General features: G+C 41.3%; 2 protein-coding genes across 3 annotated transcripts in view; both read right to left on the bottom strand.

The window, feature by feature from the left end:
- nav1b (neuron navigator 1b) overlaps positions 1–22,512 on the bottom strand; it is a 638,783-nt gene that overhangs the window by 366,379 nt on the left and 249,892 nt on the right. The window lies entirely within an intron of this gene.
- Positions 2,576–3,363, bottom strand: LOC122563238 (cytosolic non-specific dipeptidase-like). The gene has a single exon (XM_043716846.1). It carries the CDS (start codon positions 3,334–3,336, stop codon positions 2,617–2,619), a length of 720 nt encoding a protein of 239 aa, XP_043572781.1. The 5' UTR covers positions 3,337–3,363; the 3' UTR covers positions 2,576–2,616.

Raw genomic sequence — 22,512 nt, 5'->3', positions numbered from 1 at the left:
TATCGCCCTCACCTTGACCTCCTTCCACCTATCGCATTTTCATCGCCCCTCCCCCAAGTCCCTCCTCCCTACTTTTTATCTTAGCCTGCTGGACACACTTTCCTCATTCCTAAAGAAGGGCTCATGCTCGAAACGTCGATTCTCCCGCTCCTTGGATGCTGCCTGACCTGCTGCACTTTTCCAGGAACACATTTTCAGCTACTTGTAGAAATTCCCAACCATGCCAAAGATCAGTTTTATCCAAAAATGTGTCAAAGCATAAAAATGTGCCCAAGAATCCAACTTGTTCATAGTGTTGTGAAGTTAAACAGAAGAAGTTAGCTTAGTGCATAAAGACAAGAGATAAGATGCATTATTACCAGTTAAATGCTATGTATGGTTACATTAAAATGAGACATGCAGTTTATAATGCAATTCTTTTTGTTTGGTTACACGATGAAGAAATGGAAAATGACAGAATAAGTAGGATATAATATGATAAATTGCTTTAAGTATTCCTCCATTCACCAGTCTTTGATGTGGGTTCATAGAAATAGTGATGTCCCAGTCATGCCATCTTAAATTGCAGCTTCACATCATACTCAATTTTCCAACTCCGAAAGCATTACTGCATCAAACATTTCATAAAATAACTTCACAGAGGCCGGTATCCCGTGGGCGGCACGGTGGTACAGTGGTGAGCACTGCTGCCTCACAGTACCAGAGACCCGGGTTCAATTCCCGCCTCAGGCGACTGTCTGCGTGGAGTTTGCACATTCTCCCCCTGTCTGTGTGGGTTTCCTCCGGGTGCTCCGGTTTCCTCCCACAGTCCAAAGATGTGCAGGTAAGGTGAATTGGCTATGCTAAATTGCCCGTAGTGTTAGGTAAGGGGTAAATGTAGGGGTATGGTTGGGTTGTTTCCACACTGTAATGTAATCTAATCTAATCATGTCACCCTTTATTTACATATGCACCGTACTTAACGCTGATCCAGCTACCTCAGAGCTACCTCAGAGTGTCAGGATGTCTGACAGTCCTGTTCTTCTCTTTTCTTTTGTTTCCTTTTTTTTTGTGTGTGCAGGTGTGAGACACAGTGAAAGACACAAGGTGCATGAATCTTTATTCAAATTTCCACCACCAAGAAGAAAGGAAACACCCGAGTGGCCTATGACAAGCAGTGCCCTTCACATCAAAGGGCAATGCTGCGTATCAAACAGTGAAGGGGAGGGCAGGGATTAAATCAAAATAGAGTTGGAGGGGGTGATAATGCACTCCACTCCCTGCGGTGCCCACCTCTCCCTGAACAACTCCAGGGTGTCGGTGGACACTGCGTGCTCCTTTTCCAGAGACACCCAGGCTCTAACGTAACCGCCGAAGACGGGCAGGCAGTCGGCCCTAACGACCTCCTCCACGGCCCGCTGCCTGGACCTGTTAATGGCCAGTTTGGCCAGGCCCAGGAGCAGACCCACGAGGAGGTCTTCAGACCTGCCCTCCCTCCTGCGTACCGGGTGCCCAAAGATCAGGAGCATGGGACTGAAGTGCAACCAATAGCAGAGGAGGTGGTTTTGAGAAAATCAAAAAGGGAGTGCAAGCACCCACACCCAATATATACATGGTCGACGGACCTCATAGCATCACAGAACAAGCAGTTGGGCTGGGAGTCCGTGAACCACCGCAATCTGCGGTTGCAGGGGACCACTGCGTGCAGCACCCTCCACCCCAGATCCCTGAGAGAAAGGGGGAGGACTCCCGCGAAGAGTGTCCTCCACTGGGGATTCCCACCGCCCGGTGGCAAATGGGCACACCAAGGGGTGTCTGGGTGGTGGATGAGGGAGAAGAGGTGGACGGTGTGCAACAGCAGTCGATACAGGGCCCGACTTTTTATGTCCTTAAAAGGGACAAAACTAAAATTCAGGAGGCAGCTCAGGTTGTGGGGCACAGGCTTCCGTGGGAAGTACGGGACCTTTGGGCCAATGTGAAATTCCGTCCAGGCAGGGGTGAGCGTGGACAGGATTCCACCGCACACCTGAGCATCCTCCAACTGGTGCACTACGTTGGGTCCCAGCACCGCAGTTTTAAGGCATCGGATGACAGTGGCCACGTACTGGACGTCTACCATTGCTCTGCTCGCTATGTCATGTGGCAGTGTCCAGTCCAGGCCCCCGCCACCCAACACGTCCCCGACCCTGGTCACCCTCGCCGCCACGGCCCTCCCCTCCGACAGCCACTCGAACCCGCGAGTACGGAGATGCAGATTGCTGAGCCGCTACTCCTGTCGGAGGGTAGACGCAACGCAATTCGACCATGTTCCAGACAGTGATCAGGTCCAGGCAGCGTCTTGAGGGTGACCTCCAAACCATCGCGGTCGACGAACAGGAGCTGCGTGTCGTAGTTGAGGTTACGCCAGGGCGCACCACCTAGGAGGAGGCTCAACGTAAAGGTATCGCTGCAAGGTCTGAAGGCGGAACGTCGCGGCCTGGGTGCGGACAACAGTCGTGTTCTTTTTTTTATTGCAGTGTTGTTTATTGATACAAGTTAAATTCAGTAATAATGCCTTCATATAGTGCACAACTAAAATAATTCTGTTGGATCTAGAATTTTAGAAACAATTTCAATAAACTATCAAACCAGTAGTCCTTATTTCAAAGAAGAAAGTTCATGGAAGTAGGCACCAAGCAATTTGATTCCCTGAATGTAGTTAGACCGGTTGATTTTCTCATTCTGTGAATGAGCACCATCATCTGCAGATCCAAGCGGCAGTAACAGAACACTTTTTCCTGTGGTTTCCTGGAATGTCAGGGTAACTGGAATACTCCCATCTTCCCTGGTCATGTCTGGTTCAATTCCAAATACGGTTTTCATTGCATTCCTGCCAGCTTTAAAGTGAGGATGGTTATAGTTTTCTAGCCCGGCCTTTGCACCGTGACCCATGTAGGCATTCAGTTTGTTCAGACTTCCATATTCAGCAAAAATCTTCTTGATATAACCTACCACCTGCTTCTCCACCACTACTGGATCCATATTAGGTACCAATCGAATGGAAAACTTTCCAATAACTTTCCTAGGAATGACAGTTTTAGCTCCCGAACCAGCAAAAGCTCCCTCAATGCCATGTAAAGACAAGCATGGATATCTCCATTTGTGCATCAGAATTTGTTCCTTAGTGGTATGCAGCAGTTGGCAGCCACCTGTATCTTTGCAATATTCTTCCACATCAAAGTCTATTTTCTCATACAATGCCTTTTCCTCCTCAGTGAGTGGTGCTACTAATTCATCAATACCAGGAATGAGAATTTTTCCTTTCTTGTCCACCAACTTGCTTAATACATAGATCAAGTCTGTCATCGCTTCGTGCATGGAACCACCAAAGATCCTTGTAACAGTCTTGTTCTTTTTTTCTCATAGGCTGGTATCCATTCACCAACTCATCCTTTATTTACATATGCATAGCACTTGACTTTGGTCTGGCTTCCTCAGAGCAGGCTTTCAGAGTGAGCAGAACCTCTGGTACTCCTGTTTATTTTTAAAACCAGATTCCTATTTTTTTTTAAAAAAATTTAACCCCCCACACTACCGCCTAACTGCGGTAGTGAACAGTCTTGTTCTGATCTGTCAGCCGGGGCTACCTGATTGGAAGAGATTAACCGCCCCAATCAGGGATCTCATTGTATGAGGTTGTCCTGGCTGATCTTGTTACAATCACTACATTTGGTTTAGTGAAGTAGAAACATTCTTGCTAACACAGGAGTGTGCAAATATCAGAAAATAAAGCACTAATTTTGACTCAGTACATCTGGACCTGATTGGAAGAGATTAACCGCCCCAACCAGGGATCTCATTGTATGAGGTTGTCCTGGCTGATCTTGTCACAATCACTACATTTGGTTTAGTGAAGTAGAAACATTCTTGCTAACACAGGAGTGTGCAAATATCAGAAAATAAAGCACTAATTTTGACTCAGTACATCTGGATATGCACATTGCATTATTTTCTGGCTAGACTTTTTCGTCAATGTAAATTGCTCTTTCACAGAATGACTCGTATACTTCAAATATTTTCTGTGCAATTTCCCATTCATTGTGGTGGCGTTACACAATACATTAGACCAAACCACATGCAGAATGCATGAAGGGAAGTTCCATGTGTAAAATAGCTCTTAAAGTGGTAAACACATAGGTTTTCCCTGCTTTATTTCAAATATTCTATTTCAGAGTCATAGAGATGTACAGCACGGAAACAGACCTTTTGGTCCAACTCATCCATGCCGACGAGATATCCCAACCCAATCTAGTCCCACCTGCCACCACCCGGCCCATATCCCTTAAATGTTTCCTATTCATATACCCATCCAAATGTCTTTTAAATGTTGCAATTGTACTAGCCTCCACCACTTCTTCTGGCAGCTCATTCTATACACATACCACCCTTCGCATGAAAAAGTTGCCCCTTAGGTCTTTTTTATATCTTTCCCCTCTCACCTAAACCTATGCCCTTTTGGTCTGGACTCCCCCACTCCAGGGAAAATACTCTCTCTATTTATGCTATCCATGCCCCTCATAATTTTGTAAACCTCTATAAGGTCACCCCTCAGCCTCCGACACTCCAGGGAAAACAGCTCTAGCCTATTCAACTTCTCCCGATAGCTCAAATCCTCCAACCTTGGCAACATCCTTGTAAATCTTTCCTGAACCCTTTCAAGTTTCACAACATCTTTCCGATAGGAAGGGGATGAGAATTACATGCAATATTCCAACAGTGGCCAAACCAATGTCCTGTACAGCCAGACGATGACCTCCCAACCCCTGTACTCAATACTCTGACCAATAAAGGAAAGCATACCAAACACTATGTTCACTAGCCTATCTACCTGCAACTCCACTTTCAAGGAGCTATGAACCTGTACTCCAAGGTCTCTTTGTTCAGCAACACTCCCTAGGAACTTACCATGAAGTGTAGAAGACCTGCTAAAATTTGCTTTCCCAAAATACACCACCTCACATTTATCTAAATTAAACTCCATCTGCCACCTCTCAGTCCATTGGCCCATCTGGTCAAGATCCTGTTGTAATCTGAGGTAACCCTCTTCACTGTTCACTACACCTCCAATTTTGGTGTCATCTGCAAACTTACTAACTATACCTCATATGCTCACATCCAAATAATTTATATCAATGATAAAAAGTAGTGGACCCAGCACCGATCCTTGTGGCACTCCACTGGTCACAGGCCTCCAATCTGAAAAACAACCCTCCAACACCACCCTCTGTCTTATACCTATGAGCCAGTTCTGAATCCAAATGGCTAGTTCTCCCTGTATTCCATGAGATCTAACCTTGCTTACCAGTCTCCCATGTGAAACCTTGTCGAACGCCTTACTGAAGTCCATATAAATCACATCTACTGCTCTGCCCTCGTCAATTCTCTTTGTTACTTTTTCAAAAAACTCAATCAAGTTTATAAGACATGATTTCCCATGAACAAAGCCATGCTGACTATCCCGAATAAGTCCTTGTCTTTCCAAATACATGTACATCCTGTCCCTCAGGACTCCCTCCAACTACTTGCCCACCACCGACGTCAGGCTCACCAGTCTATAGTTCCCTGGCTTGTCTTTACCGGCCTTCTTAAACAGTGGCACCACATTAGCCAATCTCCCATCTTCCAGCACCTCACCTGTGACTATCAATGATACAAACATCTCAGTAAGAGGCCCAGCTTTCCACAGAGTTCAAGGGCACACCTGATCAGGTCCTAGGGATTTATGCACTTTTATGCACTTCAAGACATCCAACACTTCCTCCTCTGTAATATCGACCATTTTCAAGATGTCACCATCTATATCCTTGTATTCTATATCTTCCATATCCTTTTCCACAGTAAATACTGATGCAAAATACTCGTTTAGTATCTACCACATCTCTTGTGGCTCCACACAAAGGTCCCCTTGCTGATCTTTGAGGGGCCCTATTCTCTCCCTAGTTATACTTTTGTCCTTACAGTTTTTTTTAAAAACCCTTTGGATTCTCCTTAATTCTAGTTGCCAAAGCTATTTCATGTCGCCTTTTTGTCCTGCTGATTTCTCTCTTAAGTATACTCCTACTGTCTTTACACTCTTCTCTGTCCTGTCTATACCTAACATAAGGTTCCTTCTTTTTCTTAACCAAACCCTCAATTTCTTTAGTCACCCAGCATTCCCTATACCTACCAGCCTTTCCTTCCACCCTAACAGGAATATACTGTCTCTGGACTCTCGTTATCTCATTTCTGAAGGTTCCCCATTTTCCAGCTGTCCGTTTTCTTGCAAACTTCTGCGCCCGATCAGCTTTTGAAAGTAGTTGCCTAATACTGTCAAAATTGGTCTTTCTCCAAATTAGAACTTCAACTTTTAGATCTGGTCTATCCTTTTCCATCACTATTTTAATTGAGTCGGTAGATTTAAGGAATGTTATTGATGAGAAGCAGCCGAATATTCCAGTCTTCGGAGAGTGAAAGTAACTAGAAATATCACAGAATGCATTGTAAAAGTCGAGCCAACTTAGCTGACAAGCCCATATTCACAGCACATTAGCCTATAATTGGTGTACAAGTTGACCCCTAATTTTCAGCTAATAAATGCAAGTTTAGAGCTAAAATATCTTTTGAATTTGGCCTCAATTTTCCAGTTTAGGAATACATGTTTGGGGTTATACTTCCTTAAAATTGAATGCATGGAATCAAACAAGTGATATGGGCTTTGTTGCCAAGAGGATACAAAATGGGTGTTAGAGCAGACTCTGCATTGGCATGAATGATCAGAAATGGGTCAGTGTGTAAAAAGAAAAATGATGAAGCTGCTTCCAAGCTAAAAGTCACATAACATGTTAACTCAAATAACTGTGTTGCAGCAAGGAAATATGGTGGCAGTGATAACCTGGTATGAGAACAGAACAATGTAACAAAAACAAGATGCCCAAATGCCCCATTTGAACAGGAACAAGTCATTGGTCTGATCCTGCACAGCATGTGACAGCATGAATCCTTAAAAGTCTCCAGAATGGTTACATTGTCACCAGAAATTCTGAGGTGGTGCATTTTGAGCGGTCACAAGCAAAAGGAAAGCACTTCAAAATGCAGGACCCTTAGGAGCATTGAATACAGGCATCTCAGGATCCTAGTCTATAGCTCCCTGAAACACAAATGGATAAGGTGACAAAGGAGGCATATGACCTGCTTGCCTTCATTGGTTGGAGCATCGAGTATAAAAGTTGGCAAATCATGTTGCAGCTGTATAAAACTTTCGTTTGGGCACATTTGGAGGATTGTGTGTGGTTCTGATAGTCACACCATATACTTTGCAGAGAGTGAAAAGGAGTTTTACCAGGGTGTTGCCTGAATTGAAGTGTATTAGCTATAAGGAGAGATTTGACAAACTTGGATTGTTTTTGCTAATATCAGAGGCTTAGGGGCAATCTGATAGAAGTATATAAAATTGATGGGCGTGCTTAGAGTAGATAGAGATCTGTTTTCCAAGAGCAGAAATGTCAAATAGTAGGGGATGAAGGTTTAATGTGAGAGGGGGAATGTTAAAAGGAGATTTGTGAGGCAGTTTGTTTTTTACACAGAGCATAGTAGATGCCTAGAGTGCACTGCCAGGGAAGATGTTAGAAGCAGATATGATAGAAACATTTAAAAAGAATTTATAAAGACCTATGAACAACCAGTGAATAGATGAATAAGGACTATCTGCAGGCAGATGGGATCAGTTTAGAATAGCATCATAATCAGCACAGGTATGGTGGGCCAAAGGGTCTGCTCCTATGTTGTATTGTTCTATGTTGTTAATTGCAATGTATATGATATACTTAAATGGGTCAATCCTGCAAAGTTTTGAAAAGATTTAGGACTAAAAACTAACCAATGTTATCACTTGTCTTGTGTTATATCAGTAGACCAACATGCTCTGGAATTACCAGAAGGATTTGATGCCAAAGTGACCAGTTTCTAGCAATTATTTAGCAGTCAGCAGCAAAATGTAATGTTGTCATGGCAGCAAGATAAACAAAAAACCCTTGAATTTCAATAAGCACTGCAAGTGAACCACAAAGAGAAGTCAAAATTCACAGTGATTCTAACCTTTATGATCAATGAAACTGAATTAGACCCAGTAGGCAATTTTACAATTGAAGACCATATTGAAAATCAAGTTCTATTAAGAGAATTTGTGCATGTTCATGAGAACAATTGAATGGTTGAAGATGGAGATTGATAACATGTGAAATGTGAAATAATGTGGAATATCACATACCAGTGCCTACACAAAGAATGCAACTTATCAGTGTGGGACATGTTTAGGTCTCATATAATCGATGAGCTCAAGAGGTACCTGTGAACAAACAACACCCACATTATAGTTAGTAGCAATTTCGTTCTACTCTTTTAAGCTAACAGTAAAGCTCTCTCAACACTTGCCTCATCAAACACTCCCAGGACAGGAACGGCATGGTGCTAAATACAGAGTAAGACACCCTCTACTCTTTTTTAAACTGAAAGGAAATGGAAATTAAAGTACCCTTGATGCCATATCCATCAAACTCTCCATGGACAGATACAGCACACGGTTAAATACAGATTAAAACTACCTCCACAGCGTCCCCAACAAACACTCCCAGGACAGGTAGAGCATGGGGTTGGTTACAGAGTAAAGTTCCCTCTATTCTTCTAAAACTGAAAGTAAATGGAAAATAAAGGTCCCTCGACACCAACTCCATGAATCACTCCTAGGACTGGACCAGCACTGGGTTAGATGCAGAGTAAAGTTCACTGTACTCTTTGAACTAAAAATAGACAAAGTTCCCTCGACACCATCCACATTAAACACCTCCCAGGACAGGGTTCAATACAGAGTAAAAATGCCTCAATTCTTTTATTAAAAAAAGTCATAATAATAATAATAATAATAATGAAAGAGCCCTTATTGGGGGCAATGTTCACTCTAAGCTGTGCAGCCACACGGGGGGTGTGCATACACCAATCGCCATGTGGATGCGCTGACTTCTGGTTCTAAACATCGCTGCTGTGCACAGGTCTTGGAGGCCTGTGCAACCATAGGAAAGCTTAGAGGGAATATAGATCAGGAGGACTAATATACATATGAAAGCATTTGGATGCGTGCTTCAACAAGTTATTCACGAACCACACAGATTCGGTGGATTGTTGACAGCAAATAAAGCGTCACAAAGGCTGGCAATAAGTGTACTGCCCTATTTGATGTTTTGTGTGATCTTACAAAATCATGGATACTATAAATCCACAAACTGTCAACAAATCATTGAAAAAAATGCTTCATGTCCAAATCAATGGATGGAGAGGAATCTGATTTATTGTGAATGGATGAAAAGTGCCACATTTTAAACAGACCAGGATCCTTGCTGTGAGGCCATTGCCAAATCAATTTAGGATAAATTTGGTAAGTACTTTGCGTCAAGTGCCAATAATGCTTTTGACAATTTTTAAAAATAATATTATTGTGGCTCAAAATATCATTGTACAATTTATCATTAGTAACTTAATAAATTTTAATAAAATCAATGATTTACCAGTGTCATTTTTTCCACATTTCAAAATGATGATGACCTACACTAATGCTGATAGTTTGCATTTTACACTCAGCATGTAAGTTGATCCTGTATAGAGAAGAATATTTAGAAGCTTCAAAGGTCAACTTATAAATGTTTTCTCATGGATCACAGTGCAAAAGAATTTCAAAGGGCAAAAAGATCATTCAAGATGAGATTTGAAAAACGTCTCTTAGAATACTTAACTCTGTAGTTCTGAACTTCAATATTGCTCAAAGGAAACTAGAAGCTGAAGATTGTCATCTTGCATTCATCACAACTAAGGAAGCAGATTGAAAATGAGGGACACTACTTTGTACAGCATGAGAAGAGCATGCTGATTTATTGGAGCCATCACTGGCATGGAGTTGCAGCAGCTTCAGCCAATCTTACCGCTCAAATCAGGCAAGTAGATTCTCATTGGTCAGAGCATTGCCTTGGGGATGCAGTAGAGTTTGGCTCTCTCCATGACCACTTTGGTTGAAACAGCTGAAATTATGCAAATCACTTTTGCTTCCATAAAACAGGTTCTCAAGTATTTATGCACACAGCTCACAGAACACGCATCATACTGCAGGCTTGGCTGATGAATGTAAATTGTTTTCCAGTATAACTCTTAGCATAGTCCGAAAGATGCCTCAAAAATTTTGAATACCAGGTGCATGTAGCTGTCCCAACTGCAGCTCTGCAGTAAATCCAAAAGTGGTTCTCTCCACTAACAGGTTGCTGCCATCAGCTAGAATGACATTTTTCATCCCACACAAACAAGTCAAGTGATAAGAGTTTTAGCCCTGGTGTGATGTCAGGTATTTAGTCCCATATCCCAATGACTAGTGGACTATATCAAACCATAAGGCTTACAAAGCTCAGAAAAGTACATCCACCATTAGTTATGATTTTGCTACTGAAAATTATTTATTAAATAATCCAGACTAAGAGTTACTAAGAAAAACCAATTTAATATCATCAGCTGAGCCCCTAGCAAGCACAGTTGCATCTCCATGGCAACAGCAAGCAGAATCCACATGTCTGGTCTCTCAGAATTAACATTGATGGTTAACACTTCTTGTTGAATCATCTTGCCAATGGTAGCCCAACCCATCAGCACTTCCTCCCACACTGTTAATCATTGCAGTTCACCGCTAGATGTCAAATTTTAACCTGGACTGTCTCACTTTGCAAATTTCATTAACACTAATGACGGAGAAGCTTACAAAGTCCCCTAATCACAGTATTAAATGTTGAAATGGTAAATAATGTGAAGAAGGGATGCCACATAGATCAGGTGCCACAAAAGCTGGACTACCAACCATTATGTTAGCAAATATATGCTCGGGCATTGACTCTTCTCTCTGACAATGTCTGACTAAATCTGCATATGCTATGTGTCAGCACAAAGCCGTACCATCAGTTCTAATCAAGTTTACAAGCGTGGCAGCTCACCACTTCTTTCAACATTGCTAAGATATTTTCTGCAATATCAGTTGCCGTTTACGATGTCAAACAGATAACTCATGCTTTGTTGAGCATAGCCATGCTCCATTTTAACAGAGCAGTGATCCACTCCATACTCCCTTAACTATTACCTGGATGCCCAAGTATTTAACTGTTGTGCCAAATAAAATATTCTTGGTCTCATAAGTAAGTTTAGTCTTTCAAGGTGTTTGGAATATTAACTTTATATAAGAAACACCATACTATGGATTCAAGTTTGCATGTGTGGTTGAGAGCGAGAGGGAGAGAGAGAGACAGAATGTGTGTTCTTCTGGAATATGTAATGCATGATAAGAGAGAGAAAAAGCTGCAAACCTGTTTGAGAGCAATGACTATGTAGTAGATTGAGGGGCAACTCTTCACAATATAACCTTTCCTCCAGGTAGTAAAATAGCCTTTGCATCAGTTTCAGATTCTGGAGATAGTGAACTCAGCATTTATTTGATCCTGACTTCCCAGCAGGAATGATTCTCCTCCAGGTTGTCTACTCGAGGATAACCATTCTAGTATTCAACTCACGTGGCACCTTTTCCAAATCACCACTAACAAAAAACATTTTGTGCAAGTCCTGAGCTGCTCCATGAATTGTGCATCAAACATTCAATGTTTTGCCTCAATGTTTTGTTGCTTGAAAATATAGCCCATTATTTACACTAAGTAGAGCTGTTGCAGAAATTCTACTTTCCACTGTAGAGAGTCCTTATGAGATGCACGTTTCACGTTTGGAGGATGCACAATTTCAAACCAACTCTCGATGATTCAGTGGTCTGTCCAAGTTTGACAGAAAGCCACACAGATTCGTTAACTTTTCATATATCATGTTGAGAACAAATTCAAGCTCTTCTTAAGGTGCTTTCATATTGTTTGAAAAATACCTGCCCTATAAATTACTGAATTATTACTCAATACCAGGCTTAGCTGCAGGATGCCAAAGGACACCAGTTGATGTGTCATACAGAGGATGTTTTCCTGTGACCAGAATATATTACAATTAGAAATTGCTATTGGAATTAGCATATTAATATTTAACACATTCATTCAACTTCCCTTGTTTATAACATGCTATGGGACAATGTTAGTTGTTTGGGTTACAGTTTCACTTCAAAACTGAACTAGCAGAAAAAAAGGATTGGTTTATAATGCTACTAAGCATCCATTAGCAAATAACTCCAGTAGTACTTTAAGGCAGGAAAATACTTCCAGATTGATATTTTATTGCTAAGTTGAATATAACAATCCCATTTTTTTGCCAAGGTCTTAATGAAAAATAGAGCAGAAACAGAACCACTTGCTCTCTCATCCGAAAATTCAACCCTGGCACAATATTTCCTTGTCTTAATAAAAGCCAAATACTGCAGCTGCTCCAAATCAGAAATAAGCACAGAAAATGCTTGAAATGCACTGCAGTCCTTAAACATCTGTGGAGAAAGAAGCCTGGACTTCCATCCTTGACAGGCGGCAGGAATCAAGAAAATTCCTGGCTTCGGTGACCTGGGGTCGGAGAAAGTGACTTTCGAGGTACAATCGTTATTGTGAGGGGAGGAGGGTGTGGGCTGCAGTTGGCCAGTTGACCCAGGGAAGAGGTCAGATGCTGCTGAATGTCAAAGGCAGACTGCTGAAAAGACTTACTTAGTGTTGTGGATTTCCTTCTCGTTGTAATGAAAACCAAATGGTCTTTTAAACCTCACCCATCACTTCTGCTCAGACCACAGACACTCCCAGTTAACCAATATGCTAAAAAAATGTCCTTTCAACCATCCATGGTGGTTCCTCAATCCTGCAATGTCAAACAATGGTGCATCCGTTTCTATTAACCCACCACACACTGCATAGAAGCAATGAACCCAACATTGACAATAGTATACGCTAAAAAATTCTAATAAGTGTCCTTTTTTCTTTTAACACAATTTGAATGAAATACAGGGGAAACCTGGCGAATACTCCAGATAGTGACTTCAATGGCATGGCAGGATCAGCTTAATTGCCCTGCTACTGACTGAGCTCGCCAAGGTGTAAAGGACATAGCTGGTAGACTGGGTCTAAAGCAGGTGGTGAGGGAACCAAACAGAGGAAAAAAGTAATCTATCTAACCTCTTCCTCACTAATCTGCCTGTTCCTGATATGCCTACGTATGACAGAGTTACATATCAATAAGAATGACAAATAGTCACTGTGCAGACAAAGTCTCCATATTCATTGTAAAGACTGTATTGTTTCATTTTCTTGTATTTTTGAAAGTGGACTGAAATGGAAAAATTATGGTTTTCAAAACCAAGGGTTGTCAAAAGGATTGCTGCATTTTATAAATGCAAGCATCAGTGTTTATTGTACTCTTATATTGTTCATCCACTGGGGAATGTTTAGTTGTAAGCGATTGCCACCAGGGATTGTACACAAAATGAGATTTGGCCAGCAACAGATAGCTGATTTGCCTGTCGAGTTGTGACCAGTTACCACTTTGTCAATGACAAAGGCATTTTGTTGAATAACAAATATACGATTCTTAACCAGGTAGCTGAATAGCTTGTGGGTGTGAATTAAATGGTCAGAATCCTTTGGACATCTGGAAAGTACTGTCTTTGTCTCAGTCTCTGCTGTAAAAAAAAATTCTAAAGTTTGAACAAAATCTGTTTATTTTCCCTTACCTGCAAGCTATGGTTTTTAACCAGTAAGTCAGAGACTTTATAAATTGTGAATAAGTTGCTTTTTGCCCTCTGCAAACAAGTTAAACTACCTGAGAAAAAGGATCATGGGGGAGCAGGTCCTGACAGACCAAATAGATAACCGCAGTGAATTCCATGGACAGTGATCATTTAAATAGCTTCCCAGTTTATCCCTTCACCCATTACACTAGTATTTAGTTTTCTTTCTGTATGTGTACAGGAGGAGTTTTATAAGTGGGTTAGAATTTAACTCGTACAGTAATATGCAGACAGTTCATAGTTGTTTACCTGTTACTATAACAAAAGAACAAAGAGAACAAAGAAAATTTACAGCCCAAGAACAGTCCCTTCAGCCCTCCAAGCCTGAGACGATCCAAATCTACTGTCTAAACCTGTTGCCCAATGGCTAAGCATCTGTATCCCTCTGCTCCCCACCTACTCATGCATCTGTCCAGACACATCTTAAATGAATCTACCATGCCTGCCTCTACCATCTCTGCTGGCAACATGTTCCAGACACCCACCACCCTCTGTGTAAAGTATTTGCCGCGTATATCCCCCTTAAACTTTTCACCTCTCACCTTGAAAGTGTGACCTCTCGTTATTGAATCCTTCACCCTGGGAAAAAGCTTATCTCTATCTACCCTGTCTATACCCTTCATGATTTTGTAAACCTCAATCAGGTTCCCCTCTCAATCTTCTTTTTTATAATGGAAACAATCTAAAACCTATTTATTTGTAATGCATCATCATTCTTGTTAAGTTGAGAAACTGAGTTTGTGGTTTGCATCAACTTGATTCTAAAAAGCAAATTTGAGAATTACATGACATCTGATCTTTACGTTTATGATGATTCTGGAAATAGCATGGCTTGACTTCAGTGGGCTACTTTCCATCATGTTGTACAGCACTACAATTGTGCTATAAATGGGACAGATTTCAAACAGATCTTGAATTCAAAACTGGATATTCATAAGGTACTGTTGGCTATCAGCAGCAGAATTGTGATCATCACAATGTGTAACACCATGGCCTGGTATTTTCCTCAGTCTGCCATTACCATCAAACCAGGGGATAAAATTCAATGAAGAGTGCAGGATGGCATGCCTGAAACAGTACTGGGCACACCTAAAAATGAGGCATTAACCAGGTGATGCTACAACACAGAACCACCTGTGTGCCACACAATGGAAGCAATATGCAATACCCAAGACTACAGGATCTCAGAGGGATCAGATTCAAACTCTGCAGTCCTGCCACATTTAGTCATGTATGGTGGTGAGCAATTAATCAGCTCACTAAGAAAGATGCAGGAAGGTTGTTTCCACTGGCAGGTGAAACTATAACTAAGGGGCATAGCCTCAAAATAAGGGGGAGCAGATTTAGGACTAAGTCGAGGAGGAACTTCTTCAACCAAAGGGTTGCAAATCTGTGGAATTCCCTGCCTAGTGAAGCAGTTGACACTGCTTCAACTAATGCTTTTAAGTCAGAGCTAGTCAGATTATTGAACAGTAAAGGAATTAAGGGCTATGGTGAGCATGAGCGGAGACCACAAAAAGATCAGCCATGATCTTATTGAATGGTGGAGCAGGCTCGAAAGGCTACTTAGCCTAATGCTGCTCCTAGTTCTTATGTAACAGGAGGAATAAACTCCACAAATATCCCCATCCTCATTCAAGGGGGAAGCCAGCATATCTTTGTACAAGGTAAGCCAAGAGATATTTGCAACAATCTTCAGTGAGAAATATTAAGGGGATAATTCAGCTGGAAGTTCCAAGCATCACAAATCCCAGTCTTCAGCCAATTTGGTTCACTCCACATGAGATCAAGGAAGTTTATGGGCCTGGCAATGTTCTGACAATATTCCTTAAGACCTGTGCTCCAAACAAATAGCCAAGCCCCTAGCCAAGCTGCTCCAGTACAAATACAACATAAGCTTCTACCCAGCAATGTGTAAAATTGTTGTAGACAAAGATTAGGACAAATCTAATCTGGCCAATTACTACTCCATCCTGACTGTTAGCAAAATATCAGAAGGAGTTGTTGATAGTTCTAACAAGCTGAATTTGCAAAGGAACAACACATTCACTGACACTGGTACCCACTCTGGTTACAACAGGGCTACTCAGTTCCTTAATATAAACTTTGCGAAAAATGCTGAACTTGAGAGTCGAGGTGAGAGAGACTGCACTTAATATCAAGACTGTATTTGACCAAGTGTGGTATCAAGAAACACTGGCAAAACTGAGTCATTAGGAATCTGAGGAATATTCTCTGCTGATTGAAGTCATATCCAACACAAAGAAAGATAGTTGTGGTTGTTGGAGGTCAATCAATCTCAGTTCAAGGCCATCTCTGCATGAGTTCCTCAGGGTAGTGTTCTAGGCCCAGTCAATCTCAGGTGCTTCATCAATAACCTTTCCTCCATCATGAGGCCAGAAGTGGGCATGTTGCTGGCAATTTCAAAATGTTTGGCGTGATTTACAACCTTTCAGATACTGAAGCAGTCTGTAGCCATATGTAACAAGATCTGGACAACATCCAGGTTTGGTCTTATGAATGGCAACTAACTTTCAGGCTGTAAATGTGCTAAGCAATGACCATCTCCAATGAAAGAATGTATCTATAACCGAATACGCGACAATCCTGCTACTTATCATTGACCAGAAACTGAACTGGACTAGACTGTGGCGACAACAGCAAAGCAGAAGCTCGAAAATTCTGTGGTGAGCAAGTCACCTTCCCAGTGTCTGTCCACCGTTAACAAGGCACAAGTAAAGAGTGTAATGGAATAGTCTTTATTTGCTTGGATGGGTGCAGCTCCAACAAAATTTGAGAAGCTTAACTCCATCAAGGACAAAGCATCCTACTAGTTTGGCACTCCATCCACCATCTTCGATATTTACTATCTTCACCACTCATGCAGTGTCTGCAGTATGCATCATCGAGAAAGTGCACTGCAATAAATCATCAAAGCTCTTCCAATAGCACCTTTCAAACCTGAACCCCCACCATCTAGAAGGACAAGGACAGCAAATGTATGAGAACACCACTACCTTCAACTTCCCCTGCAAGTTGCACATTTTCCTGACTGGAAACTATATTGTTATTCTTACACTGGGTCAAATGCTACTATGCAGCTTTGTGCATGCTCCTACACTTCAAGGATTAAAGAGATTCAAACCATCTCTATTCTATTTGGCAATTAATTATGGACAACAAATACTGATCTAGACAATGTAGCACACACATCATGAACAATTTTAGAAAAGCCTCAAAACACAAGTCAAATCTGATCAGCATTTCAATACAGGAATTCCCAATATAGGAACTACTAATTGAAGCTCCTGTACCCCTGAGTTGTGGTCTTATTAGGAGGTTCCAAAACAACGAAGGTCACAGTTTGTTTCAAGAAATGAAGTGCAGTCAATACCAGCTGGCTGGTCATAATCATGTGACCTGGACCTCTGCTGTAGCTTGATTTCATTTCGTCTGTAGCAACCATTGAACACATGGATTGCAACATAACGTCTGAAGTATCCAGCTGAGACTGTGAGAATTTTCAGAACAGTAAGACAGCCAACTACTATTTTAAAAAATCAAGGAAGGTCTGAAACCACTTAGATGTGTTCGGTGAGTCAGAATGTCGGTGAACTTTTCACTCTCTGCTACGACGGAAATGAGAGGAGAAATGAGACAGAATTGGGATATTTTTCCACTCCCAGTAGGAAAATTGTGAGATAGCTACAGAATTGGACAAAAAGGCTGATCAACCAAGAATGTTATTGCTATGATACCAGCTATGGTGCACACTGCTCACAAATGACCCAAGAATGCAGATAGTGAAGAATATGAAAGCCTTGATGACATACATTGACCTCTATATTAATTTTACAGAAGGACAGTCTGTATCCCAAACCTGAACTTCGGCAGAGAGGGGAAATGATTATTATGTGAATCCAATGACATATCGACCTGATTTTGGGAGGTGCAGGCTGTGGAGGATATTTGCGCCTGCAGTGAATGGGGGAATATAATGAATGGGGTGTCACTGGAGCTTGGTGCATATAGGTGATGAGGTGAGTCTGGGAAGATAGCAAAAAACTTGCTCAGACTCAAACCTTAATAAAACTCGACAAAATTGAAAATTGAGAGCGAGTTACTGGAAAGGTACAGCAGGTCAGGCAGCATCCGAGGAGCAGGAAAATCGACTTTTTGGGCAAAAGCCTTCATCAAGAATTTCGCCCAAAATGTCGATTTCCTGCTCCTCAAATGCTGCCTGACCTGCTGTGCTTTTCCAGAACCACACTCTCGACTCTAATCTCCAGCATCTGCAGTCCTCACTTTCGCCAAAATCGAAAATTGGCCAATTTCTCATAGCATTCAGGCCTTAGTTGTCTTTCTTAAATTCCATCTTACTCTGAACAAACACCATGCAAACAACAGTCCACAGGGAAGGCACATCCCAAAGGAATGAGCAGATAATAGACAAACTACAAACAACAACTCATATTTATGTCATTAAAAGACCTGAATGCTGAGATGATGGATGACATGCAAATGCAAAGACTGATAAAAGTGGGAAGAAAATAACTGATTGTTTTGTCCATTAATGTTTTTTCTTGGTTGAATATGCATCTTGAATAACTTAGATAACTTATAGCCAAAATTGAAAACACATGCAAATGTTTTTGTTATGAAATAGGGTGTTTGGAAAAATGTATTTGTACATAGTATAGATATTAAAGTGTTCGCTTTAGTCTGAACTTCAAACAGCTTTAGCATGGTAATCTCTGGCATAAGGAGAAAGTGAGGACTACAGATGCTGGAGATCAGAGTCGAGAGTGTGTTGCTGGAAAACACAGCAGGTCAAGCAGCATCCGAAGAGCAAAAGAATCAACGTTTCGGGCATAGACCCTTCATCAGGAACCCTGATTAATAGCTTATGCTTGAAACTTCGATTCTTCTGCTCCTCGAATACTGCCTGACTTGGTGTGCTTTTCCAGCAACACACTCTCAATATCTGGCATAACTTCCAAACCTTTAGCCCCCCTGGGTACAACAGAAGTCCACTGTCACTGCTGAATAAATTTAGCCATCTAACAACTTGCAAGAATAATTACAACCACTCAGGAAAACAGATTTAATGTAGCTACACTCATTATATTAAATGAACTCATCACTTGCAGGTGACAATTGAGCCACTACATGACAGGCACTTGAAGGATGTTCTTATTTCAGAAAAAGTCAAAGGGCTCTGCGCACACAGGTTTTGTAATCTGACCATGTAATAAAGTGGTCAGATAAATAATATCGCAGTATTAGATGAGTCACCAGTTTGCAATCAAAGATATGGTTTCTTTTTGCACTCTACTTTTAAACCTACTGGAATTATCTTGATTCTAGTTCATACACAACACTTAGACCTTCACATCATTTTCAATACAACTGAATTACATTACAAACCAATTTAGTCAATTTAGCATTTATATTGAATGTGTTGATGAAATGGATATGTTGGAATAAAAGTCATATATCGAATTTGCTATGATTAAAAGCAGTATGAAAATTTACTCATTCCACTAACATTTTAAGATAATTACCTATACTTTGCTATGAGATTGTTGTGCATGATGAGATTTATAATTTATTTGCAGGCTGAAGCCTGTGTGTTCAACATCAGATGACCACTTCCTTCGTGCAGAGAAAACATGAAGACACAGCAGAGGATAGAGCTCAATCCATCGAACAAATTCTGTTCCTATGGCAACAATTAGTTGCTGCCAGGCCATGACTGCCAGAATAATTCACTAAAGGTTACTAATGAAAGACAAAACAAATATCTGTCATTGTTACTAAATGATCTCCTCCTAAATAATCATTTTTGAAACCATTTGGTAGCTAATATCTCTAACATATTTCTATTAAAAGTTTTGCTAAAATCGATAGGCTAGTAACTAGTTTGATGGAAAAGCCATAACGAGACAGTTACGTATTAGTTCCCATTTTAATACTAGAGCATAAAGCCTTTACAAAGGCATTTTTTTATAATTGTAAGAGGTCCTGAAGGAAGCAGTGCTTACAGATCCATGACCTTCATGCTCCTCTGCACATTATTTTAATCATTCTCATTCCCATTGTTCCAATTGCAATCTTGTAGGGCTAGAGGAAGACAATTTCCATAACTTAAAGTAAGAGCATCCACCTCAATTCATTTTTTCTTTCTTAAATGTTCTTGTTATCTGTTTCAAGGATATGGCTACTGATATAAAAGCTGCAATTATTCTAGTTGCACTCAGAAGGTAATGGTTGAATTTCATAGCAATTATTTGTATAACTGCATGGTTTGCTAGACCTATTCAGATTGCATGAAGAATCAACTACATATTGAGGACTGGGGGCACATGACCAGAGACGAGAGAGGGCAGATTCCCACTTTCTTTTATAGTACTTATGCTTCTCAAATTTTGAGTGGTAACTCTCTCAATGTGTTTTCTCATGTTAGCCCTCAATAGCTCAACATGAGATTAACCATTGAGTACATGTTTTCTGTTAAATGACTAGAAATCATTTCAATAGGCATTGGATAACAAAAGATTATCTCTGTTTACAGGACTATCTATCTAGTCTCCAAGTACATCAATCCTCAAACTCGGAAAGTGATATCCGCAACAACTGACTTGCATCATTTGTTAGCTGGATTCAAGTTAACAATATTTCTGTCATTAGATGGTGAAGAAGATTATTTTCTTTTGTATTTATAAACTGCCAAAATACATTTTCTGCACTATAAAATGAAGCTTTGTGATGGCAGGAACAGCCTGACTAGCACTATCAAAATGGAAGGATGGGATCTCATTGTATCTATCTCCTGACGATACAAATCTCAAACCTATTGTTGTCTTCCACAATCATTTTGACTTAGTTTTGCATAATATACTCAACTATTTTTTGCACACCTGGTATATTTAGCCATTGTTTACATTTTTTTAAAGAGGACTTGTCAAATAAACAGCAAGACTGAAGATTTTCCTAACTCTAATTCTGCTGGACAATTAAGAACATACAAAATATTCTATAAAGTTGGATTTGATTTGTGTTCCAGTATTTCTGAAAAACATCTCCAAAAAGCAAAATGAATTGTTTTTGGCTTATGTCCACATTGCTTTGTAATTTATTATAAGACCATTTTTGAAATCATTCAAGATAGCCGCCAGAACCACCAATTTCTAAAAAAGACCCAACTGATTGAGCATTGGGCTAAACACCCATGTGTACTGGTATCTGATTTCCAGCCTGCTAACATGATTACCATTCTGCCTGTTTCATGAACTTAAACCTAGTATGTCAAACAGCATCTGTGTGGGGGAAGACAGAGATCAAGAGCGAGAATGAGAGCGCACACGAGAGAGAGAGAGAGAGAGAGAGAGAGAGAGAGTGCGCGCAAGAAAGAGCGCACACGAGAGAGAGATAATGTTTCAGACCAATGACTAGTTCTCATGAAAGACACCAGTTGGCCTGTGGGCTTTTGCGCAGGTGACCCTAAGCTATTTGTGGCTAGAGAACCCAAACATGCTGGGAGTATCTTTGACACAGGCAGGCCCACCCTCCTTCCTTGAGCTTCCATAAAGTTGAGGATCACAGGCAAGGTGGAGGTGAAGAGGACTGGAACCTCTCGGGTGTTCTAACAGAAGATTTTTAGGTCATTCCTCTTCTGTCTGTTGGCACCATCCAGTCCCCTTGTAAGGATGAGGCAACTAGAGTGAGGTCAAGGTCCCTCATCCCTGAGGTCTTGGTGTTGGCTTGACCAGAGTCAAAAAGTGTGGCGCTGGAAAAGCATAACCAGTCAGGCAGTATCTGAGGAGCAGGAGAGTCACCGTTTTGAGCATAAGCTGTTCATCAGGACCAGTGAAGAGGTTATGCTCGAAACATCGATTCTCCTGCTCCTTGGATGCTGCCTGACCTGCTGCTCTTTTCCAGCTTTGATCTCCAGCATCTGCAGTCCTCACTTTCTCCTTTTTGTCTCTGATCTCCAGCATCTGCAGTCCTCACTTTCTCCCTGTTGGCTTGACCACCAATGGCTAGAGTGATAAGATTGCAAATCCGTGAGCATGGAGTGCAGCACACACTTGAGTGTGTGGAACCTGTCTCTCAAGGCTTCCCATGGTGACAGCCAAACACATGCATATGTAACTCTGCTCCTGCACTCAACTCCCACCAAGGGTTATGGCCTACCTTTCTCACTACTGCATGTAGCAGTTACTTTCAATAGGGCCAGTATAATGTAAATGGCATTGGTGGACTCTTACAATCTTTGATCCAGTTTGCTGGATGTCTCCAACAAAACTGACTGCTGCTCCTTGGTCAGCTTTCTACATTTTGACAAAGTTTTTAATGGCTAACAACATGGAGTTCTCTCCTGCCTGGAGCTGAGCAGGTTCCTGGTTTCTGGCAGTACTCTAAGTGCCAGCAACCTGGAACATTTCTTCCTTAGCCACCAGGCAGGGATGTGCTCGCCCGAATGTGCTCCCGAGTCTAACTTAGCTGAAGAACCCACCAAGATATCAGTATCTGAGTCGATGGAGGGTACAAGAGATGTTACTGGCAGTGCTTCCTTTGAGGTATTTGTGGCTTCTTCCTTAGAGTGGAGGAGGAGATAATGTCTCAGCAGCCGATCTCTTCATGAGAGTCATTGTGCAGATGCCCCTGGTGCCTGCAGGAGACAAGAGATAGAGTGAGTTGTGACTTAGGGTTATAAGTTTGGGTATGTTCAGAATATATTC

Source organism: Chiloscyllium plagiosum, chromosome 26, assembly GCF_004010195.1.
Source record: "Chiloscyllium plagiosum isolate BGI_BamShark_2017 chromosome 26, ASM401019v2, whole genome shotgun sequence".
NCBI classification, from domain to species: domain Eukaryota; kingdom Metazoa; phylum Chordata; class Chondrichthyes; order Orectolobiformes; family Hemiscylliidae; genus Chiloscyllium; species Chiloscyllium plagiosum.
This window is presented reverse-complemented; position numbering and strand designations above follow the sequence as displayed.